General features: G+C 37.4%; 1 protein-coding gene across 1 annotated transcript in view; it reads left to right on the forward strand.

Moving 5' to 3' along the window:
• Positions 1-4,491: 4,491 nt before the first annotated feature.
• Positions 4,492-15,897, forward strand: part of LOC134790939 (adenylate kinase isoenzyme 5) — a 53,672-nt gene continuing 42,266 nt past the window's right edge. The window contains exons 1-3 of the mRNA XM_063761957.1: positions 4,492-5,152; positions 10,113-10,268; positions 11,617-11,727. Of these exons, the coding sequence (XP_063618027.1) occupies positions 5,131-5,152; positions 10,113-10,268; positions 11,617-11,727 (289 nt within the window). The 5' untranslated portion in view covers positions 4,492-5,130. The remainder of the gene's footprint in view (positions 5,153-10,112; positions 10,269-11,616; positions 11,728-15,897) is intronic.

Raw genomic sequence — 15,897 nt, forward strand, 5'->3', positions numbered from 1 at the left:
TATTTAATTACGTGGCATTGGAGAAAAAATAGCTTTCAAGGCCTTTGAAAAAAGGTCTATTTTTTTAATCAATTTTGTGACGCTTTCTCGCACATTTTCTAAGGATAGTCACAAATCTGAGTATTTTATTTTTATTCTCACTGATTCCCGTTACCATAGAACGCACATATTCACTAGGGTGGACCTTATTTCGTCGAAGTTATATTTTTCTGCCGGGCACCCGCTTAATGTATTAATACAGTAAAATTATACATTTTGCGTTTGCGTCAAATCCGGTAGTTCTGATTTTATGCAGTTTGCAGTTGCGTTCGGCGCTCGAAGTCACAAACTTGGATTATTCATTGGGCCAACATCATAAACAAGTCTGCAAAAAATCAGAACTACCGGATTTGACGCAAACGAGCCAGGTTACAAAATTCGACAAAGTTACTGGATTATGTATCTAACACTAAAAAACCTAAGTATTTTTTTTCAGAATTTTTAAATACATTTTAGGAGTCGCTAATGTCGCTATCGCACTTCGTAAATTTGGACCTGTGTAAAAATGTATTTTATTCTATTTTTTTGTCGTTTTAACGTTGTGGGAAGATGAGTCAGGGTGTATTAATGTGCAATTTAATATAAAATACCGCCGCTGATTTTTTTTTAATTATTTTATCAATTGTTGATATATTTTATAGTGCGTATCCAAAGTACAGTAACAAAGGCGAGAAAGTGAAAATTTGAGTTATGTCAGCAATACTTACTTTTATAAAATCAATTACTAGTCTTATAACTTAAAATGTTGAAATCATCATAATATCATTTAAAAAAGCTCTTTGTATTTGTAGAAATACAGTTATAGTTATTTACGATACAAGTGCGGAAAAGAGGAAATTCGAAACGAGTGGCGAATTGGCGATAAATTAAAACACGACCGAAGGGAGTGTTTTAAATCGACACGAGTTGCGAATTACCTGTTCGCACGTGTAACGTACCTACAAAGTTTTACAGAACATATTACGCCCCTTTTAACTTTTGACATACGCACGAAAAGTGCTATTTTACGCACTAGTGCGGGAAAATAGGACCATATGTACTGTAAATAGTTATTTGTTTTACAAGGGGGCAAAGTTGTTGTTTAACCGCTCGTGCTAATATTGATACCCGAGCAAGCGAAAGATTCCAAAATTGAACCACGAGCGTCGCGAGTGGTTCGAAAAATGGAATCTTGAGCGTTGCGAGGGTTTCAAAGCATGAGGGTTAAACAAAATTTGCCCCCGAGTGAAACACAATATTTTTCACCACACCAACCCGAAGCAAATATTAAATGTAACATATCAAACAAATTCAAACCAAATCAAATTCAAATTTTGTTATAAAAATATTTATCATCCAAAATCATCATTTAATAGTCAATTCTACCAGCAAACATAAGAAAACAACTCAAAATTTGCATTTGATTACTTTGCTTCACATGAATTACTAATAGCAAAGTACAACTTTGCTATCCGTTTTTGAAGTGCAAAGTACGCCTTTCCGAGCTGGTGTGGTGAAAAGTTTTTTGATAACAATATCCAATTGTTTTACCTTCAAATATCAATTTTCCCAATTTTCCTGTAATTTGAATATGACCAACCGGGATAAATGCAACTATGGGATAACTGGGTCTATAGGTAATTGTTTTTTTTATTACTTGAATTACAAGTGCAACCCGTCATTTAGTGACAAAAGCCTGAGCTACTTGGAGAAAAAACGTAAGGTGCAATTTCGTATCGTAATATCTTCCATGTTTTACATTATTAACTAGAGTCACACAACACATTTTTTTTCGCTATCTGGACATAAGTATATGGCACTCTAGTTAATAATGTAAAACATGGAAGATATTTCGATTAGTTTAAATTATCCCGCAGTCGAAATTGTCCCGCTGTACCTTACAGGTCAATTCCCGAGAGCTGGCACGAATGGAAAGAATGAGTGAATGATAATATCTATGTGTGTATCACAGTAACCAATAACATGGCGGCTCTGGCTGTATGTATACCGATACATGTGTCACTCATACAATTAAGGTTTCCTACATTCCATTTTTGCCATCTTTAGTGAAACGATCTGTTAAATAGATGGCGTTCCAACCAATCGTATTCGGGAAATAAAGAAATGGACGCAAAAACCCCATAGTTGCATTTATCCCGGTTGAACCTAATTTGTTTTAGATTTATTTAATTTATTATCTAGGATCTATATAAATGTTCAATATTTAATAAGATAATGTATACTCATACTCAATAGCTATTAAGGAACGAAAAGGCGAAATAATTGTGGAAAATCATGCAGTGTAATATGGTTGGACTATTGTAACTATGCATTTATTATTTCGACTTCTACTTACAGTTATTAGCCTTGGTTACACGATAAAGGCAGAAACAGACGGACTGCAATCCGCGTGCAAATTGTAGTCCTGTCCATACAAGGGTAACATTGTAATAGGTCGATAAAAGACTTCGTGACTTAAATATATCGTTTGTACATATGCTTTAATACTAAGAAACTGTTCTTCCATATATCTAAGCAATTATAGTATAAACTTTTGTAAATAATCAATTAGGCACTCTATTAGCATGAATCTAAGGTTGAAAATGAAGTAGCAAAGTTCTTTTCATTGTTAATTTTTTAATGTAACTGTTATACACCGATTATTTTTCACTTATAACCGGGAAGCCTCCACAGCAGGGGTTACCAACCGTTTTTTGCGTCAACACTTTCGGTATATTGACATAGATATCTAGGGACTGGCTTTACGGACAATAATAATGAGGCATGACAGGAGCCAGTACAGCGGTGTGACACCGCTACAACGCGATTGGTTGATGAGTTCGCATCACGCGCGCTATTCGTCGCAACTAGTTGCGTTAGACTGCACGATTGGCTGGAATTCGTGAGTCACACCGCTAAACAACTACCATTTTTTTAGTGCCCGTAAGGCCAGTCCATAGATATATACGTTAATGCTTCGGTATCTTTTATTAATTTACCTCATTGAATTTTGTGCTGGTTAAAAAACTATGGTTTCATGGGATGGGTGGTAAAACTATATACCTAAACCTTCCTCAAAAATGACTCTATTGATAGGTCAAAACCGCATGTAAATCCGTTCAGCAGTTTTTGAGTTTATCGCGAACATACAAACAAACAGACGCGGCGGGGGACTTTGTTTTATAAGATGTATAATATATACATAAAAAGTTAATACTGACATATTTTAAAAACCGTAATTGTGTTTCCTAATATATGATATATGTAGGTATGTGTGTACCTACTAATATGTATAATACATATGGACATGCAAAAGTAAGTCTCAAAATGTTAGTTATTTAATATCGATAAGAAAAGACGAATAGTAAAATGTACTTATCATATAATAAGCAATACACATATAATTAGACGCAATGACATAATCATATATTTTTATTGTTTTTTAGTTTGGTAAATAATAAATTTTACTTATTACTTTTGTCAATTGATTATGATTTTCAATAATTGAAATTCAGATTTGATGTAACATGTAATGTGTAATGTCTAAAATATATAACATTTTATGTATTAACAGTTAAATGTTAAGTACTTATTATCAAAGACATGGTAGTTTAACCATAATATGGATTAATCGATTTTTTTTTCATCTTTTAGTATAGGTACCTACCTACCCATGTACTTCCTAAATGAATTAAATTAAACCTTATAGAAATAGACATAGAGTTAACATATTATTTATTGTTTTAATTTCGTAGTTATTTTGTATATCTGGAATCTCCGCACATAGTTGTTCACGCAAATTATTATCAATAAAATGACATTTAGTTGGACGCCATTTTTCATTTGGTCCTTCGAACCGGATTTTTACACTACATTAATCTGAATTAATGTAGAGATAGAGATACCGTTATCACCCAGTAATATTTGTGGTGTGAATATGAAGTTTTAGACAAAAATAGTGGGACAGCCATTTGTTTTTCAAATTTCATTGTCAGTCAGTCAGTATTACCCAACTTTCCTCACATTTCATTCTTCCCATTAATTGTACATTTTATTCTTCATTTTCGTTTACTTTCACATTAATCTAAGTACCACCAAGTTGTTACCAGTGGTAACTACTAGCATTTTTTTTCCCACCTTTTACCACTGGTAACTACTGGGAAAAATAATTCTCAGTTACCACCAACTAGATTTGGTGGTAACTATGTATATGTATTCAAGAAACGCTTAAACTAAACTTAAGTAAGATGATGAAAGATGAGACATACAGAACTAATTGTCAAGGAACCTCGTAAGGATCTCGACGCTGTTCTTCCGTAAATTCGTCCATATTTTACAAGATCAAATCCTTTCAATTATTCATTTTCAGAATAAAACGCGACGCGTGTCACGCCGCTGACTCATTTTCCGATAACCCAAACCGGTTTCAAGTAATGTAAACCCCACAAACTTCAGGTAATTACATCAAACTTTCACTAGCCACTTACTTACCGACATCATACTTTAATAGTTTCTTAGGAACTACTTAAACTTGTCAACTATTCATGACGTCTGAATTAAAGATGGCGGCCCCGATCTGAAAAATGTTGCCCCTAATTTTCTTGGCAAATACATTAGTCACTTGCAGCCTTGCATTTTATACGATAATTACCCACGCACCAGCTTCATTCTTGACGATTGCTCAATTATTCAATCGATTTCCCGTCCTGCTCTTACATTTACATGCAGCTAGATGTAAGTGGGACGGGTATAGATTCACGTGTAGCGCGCGAAGCTAAACTTCGGAGTACTCGGGCAGTCGCGACTCAGCCTTCAGAGAGAGCGGTCGCACGCGATGCCGGCTCCGTCCGCGTTAAGAAATGCTCTCACGCTTACCAAACTTGAAAATAAATATCACCTTAAAGGCAAACTAAAGATGAGATAAAATAATTGTACGGATGTTATTTATTATTTTTTGGCAAGGCCGCGTTCAATCGATAAACGTTTAATTGTAACGCGATTGCCCGCGCTATCGCGTTTTCTATATATTTTATTCTAAGTGCCAATTAAAATAGTTTTGGTGGACAGTGTTTCGAGTGAGAGATTGTTTCTATATCTGTATCTTCATGGAATATGGGCATCTGCTTAGATACTGGTAAGTTACAAACATTAAAATAGGTAGGTACGTTGTTTTTAAATGTGTACAGCGTTCCGTTATAGTACCTTACAACATGTAGGCATATAAATGTGTAGGTATAGAATATCGAAAGGATAGAGGCTTATATTGATATATGCGTTCTTACGAATAGTATAAATACGATATACACAATAAATACATCGTATTAATACTATTCATGAGTCCCAGTTTGGGCGCCAATGTAAATACCTACAATCGGTTGCCAACTTTCGCGAACTTTGTTAACTTTTTGGCGGTAAGATTTGTGCGGAGTGTGTAGAGAGTGATATTTAAAGGTGGTTTGGGCTTGTGGAGCATCAAACAAAGGATATAGAGATGGAGATACACGAATTTCGAAGTTCGCGGTAGGCGGTTAGTAAGTAGGTGCATGATTATATTTTACTATGGCGTTATTCATAAACATCTGTCAATTTAAACAAGCCGTTGTTAATCGATTGTCTCTATCTGTCATTTTAACATTAGTGTTTGTTAGAGCGAGAATATCATGTAATTATCCAGTACCTAACTACTTTTCTCGTGCATTTACATTTATGTGAACGTACCTGTGGACCTGACGAGACAATTAGGCCCCTAACAACCTTAACCCATCCAGCGCTAATCACGACACGTAGTCGTTTTGCCTCTACGGCTTTTGTAATATTTTCGTTACATACCGGGAAACCCATGTTATCGGCTCGGCAAGTCAGCGGTGAATGTCAGCGGTCATAATAAAACCGAGGGCCCGCACCAAGGCGACCCTCATCGTGCATGTGTCTTATTGCTCGTTTTCGGGCTGTCTTGAATCCAGGACCGAGGTTTCACGACCTCTTACAAGGATATTCTTCCACTCCACGCGGTTTGTGGCTAAGTGGTCATCCCATGAGTGCAGTTGATGTTAAACACAACCATGACGCGCTTTACGCAGTCCTTTAAGTGGAGTTATGAGCGTCCTAAGAGCGTTTTCACATTGTCCGATCAGATATCGGATGTAGGATCCTACGTCCCCGTAGTGAGGCCGCGGGCGCGCCCAGGCGCCGTCTTTAGCAATCACGCACACTACAATAAACATTATATCGTACACATACGCACACAAATAAATATTATCGGTTCGACAGCTGACGGGGGGGCTCCGACATGGCTGAGTTTATCGGAAGCGCCTTTCCGATATCGGATGTCGGAAGGCGCCTATGAGAAAAACAGCTGCAGGAGACTGCCATATGGCATCAAGTACGCCTTTTTTGCGTTATCTATCGTTTTTTAGTAATAACTATTTATTAAATGAATAAATAAATACAGAAAGACACATCTCTCACATTTTACTTTCATCCGACATCTGATATCGGATCAGGCAATGTGAAAACGCTCTTTGTAGCATTAGAAAAAAGGTAAACAATCTTGACGTGTCTTTTTATTGAAAAATAAGTCACGGAAAATATGTAGGTAACAATTATGAATCAGATACGGTTATTTACATTATTTTACTTTCATAAGTAATAGTTACTGATTTTTAAAAAACGTTAATCAATTAAAATACACGTCAAGATCGCGTAGTCTTTTTCTAATGCTAAAAAGTATGAGTAGGTATTCGTATCCATCGTAATATATTAATATGTAGGTATGTGAGAATTATGTAGTAGTATATTCATTGTATATATTTTATTATTTTTATCTGTGTATTGTATATGTAAGTAGTTTATTCTATTGTTTCAGTTGTTTGCAATAGTTCCTAATTAAATTCTCTTACTTCTCGCACCATTTTTATTACATCTCTGTTTAGCCCTATGGTTGACTGGTAGAGAATGCCTTTAGGTATTAAGTCCGCCATTTGTACATTTTATTTGTATTTTGCGCAATAAAGTTTAAATAAATAAATAATACAATACAATACAATACAAATACTCTTTAGGGGCTGTCCATAAATTACGTCATCGATTTTTGACGATTTTTGACTCCCCCCCTAAAATCATCCAAAAAGCATGCTTCGCGAATGACCCCGTTTCCTCCTACGTCATCATCCGAAATCCAGAATTCTATCATTCTATCATCATCATTCAATAATCTCTCTATCACTCTTGCATATTCGAGCGATAAAGAGGCAGATAACTAAATTTCGATTTTCGCGTTTACCGGTAGGCCCTTGTTAACAAACCGCCTTGATGCTTCAGTGTCATATTTTATTGTGTGTGAAAACTTGTCATAAAACAGTTTAAGGCACAGTATGTATAAGTTAGTCTATGAATTTACTGAGTCGGTAGTGCTGCACTCTGGCGGCAGAACATTGCAGTAATATCCCCAGCTGGTTTAGGGAGCAATCAGCATTCTGGGTGTTCAGTTCACCCAGAATGCGAAATTAATACGAATATAACGAATATAGTGTGTCAAACAACTTTGTCAGTAGAAAAAGGCGCAATATTCAAATTTTCTATAGGACGATAACCCTTCGGGGCTATTTACCTACATTTTTTTTAAATTGCCGCTTTTTTGTACTGACGGAAATGGCTTGACAGACTAAAGTGTCCTTCTATGGAACTTGCTAACTATGTAAACAAACCGCCATATTGAAATTATCAAAGAATGATGAATTTACTGACAGTGACTTTTGTTTACATACTCGTAGTTAGCAAGTTCCATAGAATGACACTTTATATTAATTTACTGTGGAGTTACGAAAATACCACCGATTTTTTTTTATCGAAATCTGACGAAAATTAAAAAAATCGACAACATATGAAGCTTCGAGCAACACGGAAGGGAGGCGGCATTCGCACTATTTTCCCTCTACCTAGGTACAAGATCAACTGATCTAGCACGGGTAATAAAACTAGTTGCGCTCGGATTTTAAACTAGACCGAGTACAGTCGCGCGAGTGAACACAGCAGCAGAAAAAATGCCTAATTGCTCGGTTTTTTGTTGTAAAAAGAGGTCGGGGACATCAATTAAATTTATAAAAAGAAGGTGTTACAATTCACATGTAATAATTTTTAGGGTTCCGTACCTCAAAAGAAAAAACGGAACCCTTATAGGATCACTCGTGCGTCTGTCTGTCTGTCCGTCTGTCACAGCCTATTTTCTCGAAAACTACTGGACCAATTAAGTTGAAATTTGGTACATACATGTAAATTAGTGACCCAAAGATGGACATATTTTTTTTATAATTTTAAAATACAGAGGATCGAAGTTATTTAAGAAAATAGCCGAAAAATTACCATTCCCCCCTCTTTATCTCCGAAACTACTGGGTCTAAAATTTTGAAAAAAAATACACAAAATAGTTCTTTACCTATAGATGACAGGAAAACCTATTAGAAATGTGCAGTCAAGCGTGAGTCGGACTTATGTACGGAACCCTAGAAACGCGAGTCCGACTCGCACGAGGCCGGTTTTTTTTAAATATCATACGTTTAAACACAATTATTATATTTTAGTCTCATGTAATTGTTGGATTTACTTATCGATTTTGCTCGCCGTACAAATTGCGGATCGGTCGAGCGACAAATCCGACTTCAAAAAACAAGAAAATTCTTCGACAAAAATGTGTTAGTGTGCGTGTTGTGACACTTGTGACTCGTCCGTACACAAAAACAGATCGAGGTGTGCAAGATTTGTCTATGTAGATTGTAGGGTGTCATTTTCTATGTATTTGTATCGTCATTACAGATTGGATTTTATATGTAAGTGTGTAAGAAGTGCAACTGTGCGCACCTTTCCCCCCTCAAAAAATGGCAGAAAGATTTGTACGGTAAGATATCGCTTGGGCCCCTCCCTTCCGACGTGTCGGAAGCCGGTGTTGCTCAAAGGAGTGAAGTGTTGGAGAGACGTTCCATATTTGAAACATGTAATATGACGTAATGATGACGTAACATTTGTAGACTTTATTTACTTAGCTAAGATTATTCTTTGATTAATTCTAAAGTTTACTATAATTTGTTTGACTTTACAATGTCAAGTAATTTCTTTAATGCGTTTTTGTAAACTGTACACAGAAGGTACACAGCAAGAGTTAGACCAGGAAAAGTCTGCAGAACTTTTGATAGCCCACACAGTGCAAGTGTTATTTATACGTCATCAGTTCATAGAAGTTTGACGTTTAAAATAACACTTGCACTGCGTGGGCTATCAAAAGCGCTGCAGACTTTTCTTGGACTAACTTTATATGCTGAATGGCCCTCTAAGTTTTCTTTAGTAGGGATGTACAATTATTTACCACTTATACAGTTTAGGTATATCTGTATACTTAGTTTGTTTAGGTCGAATTTTTCTTCCAAGATCCATTTCCCGACATTCGGAGGCAGCGATACAAGCTTGTATATAAAATATTGTTTTTGTCAATAACCAATTTAGGTAGGTAACCCTTTATTTTATTTAGCTACCACATCAGTCACATCAAACATGTTTTTGTTAGGTTTTTAAGATATTCATTATTTTGTATCTTAGGTAATAAGACTAATAACAAATTTTAAAATGTCAGAAAGGTACAACCAATAATTATCAACGGCATTTTAGATTTGACAGACGTTTATGAATATATAACACCTTGAAAGACTACCATTTTGGAACCATTAGCCCGGAGATGGGTTGATTTGAAGCCGGAGCCGGAGCATTCCACGAAAGTGTTGCTCCGCAGCGTACTACGTAGGCGAACAACACGCGAACGCGAAGCGAAGCGATGCGGCGCGGGGAGAATCAATCCTTTGATACCTATAGAAGTGTCCTACGTGGGCGATCTCGTTGCGAACGCGAACGCCTTGGGCCCGCCGCGCCGCGCCGCCTCGCGTTCGGGAGTTGTTCGCTTACGTAAGACCAAGTAAGACGCAGCGTTACGAAATGCCATAATCAATACTTAAGATTAGCATTGCCAATGCCATAAGATTAGCATTTCGTAAGCGACTCTTTCGTGGGATACTCCGTTCGGGCACTTTTGACAAACTTTTTTGTTCCAGAACAAAACAATGATGAGGTGGAGACAACCGGCGCTCACACGCGGCGCGAGAGCACTTGGGCGGGGCGCGCCACCCCTCCCGCCGCAGCCTTCCCCATGCAGAACTCCAGCCACGTCAAGTTTGAGCCACCGTCCGTCCCTGTCATATTCATACTGGGTGAGTACGATAGCACGACAGCACCTGGGTGGGGCGCGCCACCCCTCCCGCCGCAGCCTTCCCCATGCAGAACTCCAGCCACGTCAAGTTTGAGCCACCGTCCGTCCCTGTCATATTCATACTGGGTGAGTACGATAGCACGACAGCACCTGGGTGGGGCGCGCCACCCCTCCCGCCGCAGCCTTACCCATGCAGAACTCCAGCCACGTCAAGTTTGAGCCACCGTCCGTCCCTGTCATATTCATACTGGGTGAGTACGATAGCACGACAGCACCTGGGCGGGGCGCGCCACCCCTCCCGCCGCAGCCTTCCCCATGCAGAACTCCAGCCACGTCAAGTTTGAGCTACCATCCGTCCCTGTCATATTCATACTGGGTGAGTACGATAGCACGACAGCACCTGGGCGGGGCGCGCCACCCCTCCCGCCGCAGCCTTCCCCATGCAGAACTCCAGCCACGTCAAGTTTGAGCTACCGTCCGTCCCTGTCATATTCATACTGGGTGAGTACGATAGCACGACAGCACCTGGGCGGGGCGCGCCACCCCTCCCGCCGCAGCCTTCCCCATGCAGAACTCCAGCCACGTCAAAGACCCACCGACCGTCCCTGTCATATTCATATACTGGGTGAGTAGACTGAGTACATAGAATACAACCATGACTCAGGAACAAATATCTGTGCTCATCACACATATAATAAAAAATTACCTTACTGGGATTCGAACCCAGGACCATCGGCTTCATAGGCAGGGTCAGACGGGTTTATCTGCTGTGTCACGAACTAGCCTTTTCTGTCAGTCTAGTATATTCACGCTAAATGTGTTATGAAGAGTCCTAGGATAGTAATTTTTGTAACGAAAATCATTCTTTGAATGGATGAAAGGGGTCATCCATTAATTACATCACACGAATTTCTAGGTGTTAATGTGTAGTAGCCTACTACAGGTCACATTTGGCAAACCCCTCCCCCCTCCCCCCTGGTGTGACGTCACATTTTTTCAACGAAATCGGCAAATCGAATTAACATGGTTGAACCTATTTTTAATATTTTATCAAAATATTTTTGAAAAAAGAAACGAATAGTAATTTTTAACCCAAAACTGATTAGGAAAGAAAATTAAACGAATAAAAATGAGTATCGTTCCATAAACTTGTTATTTAACTATACAGCGAATTAAATAATTTAAATAAGTTAGAGTGACGTCACAATGTTTGTGACTCCCCCCTCCCCGCTGTCACAACATGTCACATCACGTGACCCCTAAACGTGTGATGTAATTAATGGATGACCCCAAAAGGGGGTGAAATACACTATGAAAGTACACAAGGTAAATGTTATTTATTTACGCAGGTGGGCCGGGCAGCGGGAAGGTGACACACTGCGATAACCTGATGCAGGAGAGACGTGGCCTCGTCCACGTCAACATGACAGATCTGCTTCAACAATACGCCATCGGGAATGGTACGTCCTAACTTATTTAATTTATGTTGTCTATTTATTAGTTTTATTACTTACAAATAATCTTACGTAAGTTTACCGAGGATATCTCGCGTACCTAATCTTAGGAAATTTTACAGGAACGTAGTTTAGTTTAGCAGATAAATTATGGATAGTTTTATCCACGTGATAAAGACAGTGCGTCGGCTAAAGTCGCATACCTGGAACTCCTCCGGAGAAGTTACGAGGTTTGCGACTTTAGGTATAGTTCGTTTTTTAGCATTAAAAAAAAGGTAAACAATCTTGACGTGTCTTTTATTGAAAAATACTTTTGAAAAATAAGTCACGGGAAATATGTAACAATTATGAATCATATACGATTAAATATTTACATTTTTTTGCTTTCATAAGTAGGTACTTACCTAATAGTTACTGATTTAAAAAAAGCGATTTTCAGTTAAAAGTCTAAGATCGCGTAGTCTTTTTCTAATGCTAAAAAACGAAATATAGCAATTACTAATTGCCTTGAAATGGAGTTACGAGGTTTGCGACTTTAGCCGACGCAATGTCACTTTATAACACCATTATGTGATTGAAAGACAGAAAATACGGCACTGTCTATATCACGCTAGTCATACAATTTAGCTACCTAAGTTCGATAGGTAAGAAGGATCAGCCTGAGGTTAAAAGGGTAATGTATGTTAAAGTATGTGTTGCGAGGTTCTGTTCGGGCGGATTACTAGTTTAATCTTCATAAGAAGTTTCAAGTTACAAAAATGTCTGCGAACCGTCCTCACCCATGACCGCCACTCGATCGATCTCCAACTGACAGTTAAAGTGAGCAATTGTCGACTCTATTACAACGATATAAGACACAATAATGGCCATTAACTTTGTTCATTATTCAGCATAAACACAGCAATTGGCATTAAACTGTTTGCCTGTTGGCAATTTCTTGCCTTTGTGAGCTTACGATGAAATTACCTTTATTATAGCGACCTTGATAGTTCTTACTCAAATAATGTGGTCTAGGTCAAGTTTTTTTATTCAAGAGCAAGGCGGTAGCCACCAGCCGAGCTTTTACCCAAACCTCTCGCGTCGATTGAGAGTCCTTACAGTTCAATTACCCTTCGTCTGCCAGACGCCATTTTGCACATATCAGGACAACTGCCGTTCTGCCGCTGCCAGGAAGGAATATCGGCTCGCCTGCCACTGTCCCGCTGCGGAACATTAAGTAGAGTTTTTTTTGAAGTTTAGCACATTTTATTTAGAAATAATAATAACATTTAGGGGTTGTGCACAAATCACGCGAGGTGTTTTCGGCTACTTTTTGACCCCCCCTCCCCCTTGGTGATGTTTGGTGAGGTTTTTGGCTACCCGCCTCCCCCCACACAACCTCACGTGTATTTTTTTGAAATTTTTTCATTCGACCTAATTTTAAGATAAATAGTATTGTATATAGAAAATTTGTTTATTTTTCTATTTTCGTTAAATAGACTCGCTATTTTGAAGTGCAGAGTGAAGATTTATGTTTAACGAAACCGAGGTCTTAGTTTCGTTCACTGTAGAAAAATATACGTGAGGTTTCCTTAACCCCCCCCCCCCCCCCCCAACGTGATCTACGCGAGAGGTAAAGGCAATACCTATAAAGTCAGGTCGTTCAGTGACAGATCCAGTCGGTTTTGTATTTGGTTGGTTAACCAATAAATCTTATAACTACCCGAAAATGTAAAAATTGTTTGTTTACTTATATTTAAATACCTACCTAAAGATAAAGTGTGATTCTATAGAACTTACTAACTATGTAAACAAACCGCCATATTGAAACTGTCACTGAATGATGATTTCAGTGTGGCGGTTTGTTTACATAGTTAGCAAGTTCCATAGAATGACACTTTAGAGACTTATTAGCTTGCAATAAATTTCAACGAAAAATATAAAATAATAGTGTAAATTTAAAAATCACCATCAATGAAATAAAAAAACGAATATAGATTCGACATAAAAATCTTTAAAAATACGACCTGTAAAGTGTCATTCTATGGAACTTGCTAACTATGTAAACAAACCGCCATACTGAAATCATCATTCAGTGACAGTTTCAATATGGCGGTTTGTTTACATAGTTAGCAAGTTCTATAGAATGACACTTTAGAGGAGAACATGCGAACAGACGGACAGAGATAAGAAGGCATTTTTTTGCATTTGCTGAAACGAAGACCTTCGCACTCGCTCTGTTAAAAACATAAGGGGTCATCCATTAATTACGTCACACGAATTTCTAGGTTTTTTGACCCCTCCCCCCCCCCCCTTGTCACATTTGGTCACATTTGGCAAACCCCTCCCCCCTAGTGTGACGTCACATTTTTTCTACGAAATCGCCAAATCGAATTAAGTAAGTTCCTAAGTATTATTAATATTTTATCAAAATATTTTTGACGATATAAATATTAGTAATTTTATAACCCAAAACTGCTTAGGAAAGAAAATTAAAAGAATAAAAACGATTATCGTTTTAAAAACTTGTGATTTAAATGTACAGCGAATAAAATAATAAAAAAAAAAAATTCGGTTACTGATGAAGTTAAAGTGACGTCACAAAGTTTGTGCCTCCCCCCTCCCCCATGTCACAATATGTCACATTTTCTTGACCCCCTCCCTCCCCCTAAACGTGTGACGTAATTAATGGATGACCCCTAAACATTGAACGGCAAAGCAAGTTAGGTATAGGTTTCTTAAGGTTAAATAAAAATAAAACTATATTGCAATGGCATGCCAGTTTACATTACAATGTATTAAGTTAATCTGAGCCACATTGGTTTTATGCTAATTTCTCTAAGGCTCGGTTAAAAATAATATCATAAAGTTCATAATCTCTAACTTAACCTCCTGAGACCCTGCGTACAAATGTTTGTACATATACCGCAATATATATTGAACTTTTATTGAATAAATGAGGGTTCTAAATTTAAAATAAAACAGGTGTTATTTTTGGACTTTGCCTCCAAAAAAACACAAGATGTCGTTTCTCAAAAAGATGGCACCGCCACCTGTATGGTTTATGTTAGAACTTTTTTTTCATTATGTATAATGTTTATATATAAAATTTTAACACATATTTAGAGAGACTTTTTACACAGAGGCATAACACTTTGAAAATGATTTAGTAAATACTGATTACAAAAAAAATATTGTAACTACGTTTATCCGCTAACCTGTCGTGTCCCAACGCGAGGTACTGATGTTCCGAGCTATGAAAAACACACAAATTATTAACTTAATTTAACGTCATTGCCGTATTTTATTAACATATATAAAAAGTTTTAAATTATTACTATCGCGAAAAATATCTTATTTCATACAGGTGGTAAATCTGAAAAAAAGCTAAATCTCTCTAGGGTGTTATAGCCTTCCAGCCTGCGGCTGTCGGGAATTATAGAGCTCGTTTACAAAATCTCGCTTACCCCCCTCGTTGTACAATGTCCTACTGTACGGTCGAGGACAGATCGACAAAGACAACTGATTATGACATCCTACATTACATTATATTTTTTACAATTGATTATGAGCCTTATCGCTTGAAATTAATGTTTTTATTAAAGATATGTTAACATGAACTTCACTGCCAAGAACTGGGCATGTAAATAATTTTATTTATTTATTTATACTTTATTGCACAAAGTATATACAAAAATGTACAAATGGCGGACTTAATGCCAAATGGCATTCTCTACCAGTCAAACATAGGGCCAAACAGACATCTACAATTGGTGCAGAGAGAAATATACCTATTCAGTGAATATAAAAAAAGCAAACTATACATATAAACTACATAAATAAATAAATAGTTATTTGTACAACAAGAGATCAAAGTTTGATATTTCTTCGAGTGCTTATTTTGAGTCCCGTGCAAGCGAAAGATTCTATAATAGATTCACGAGCGTAGCGAGTGAATCTAATTTAGAATCTTGAGCGTAGTAAGGGATTCAAAAGCGCACGAGATGTAAATAACTTTGATCTCGTGTAGTACACAAAATTTTTCACCCTAAGCAGTGAGAACATACCTAGAGGGACAGAGATAATAGAACCCAAGTATATCGAATTTGTATTAGACCCCGCATGTTGAAATGACATTTGACTATAAAGGTCACTTGAATGTCATTTTGTCTCACTCAGTGAGCAAAATCGCATTTT

Source organism: Cydia splendana, chromosome 5 (genome assembly GCF_910591565.1).
Source record: "Cydia splendana chromosome 5, ilCydSple1.2, whole genome shotgun sequence".
NCBI classification, from domain to species: Eukaryota; Metazoa; Arthropoda; class Insecta; order Lepidoptera; family Tortricidae; genus Cydia; species Cydia splendana.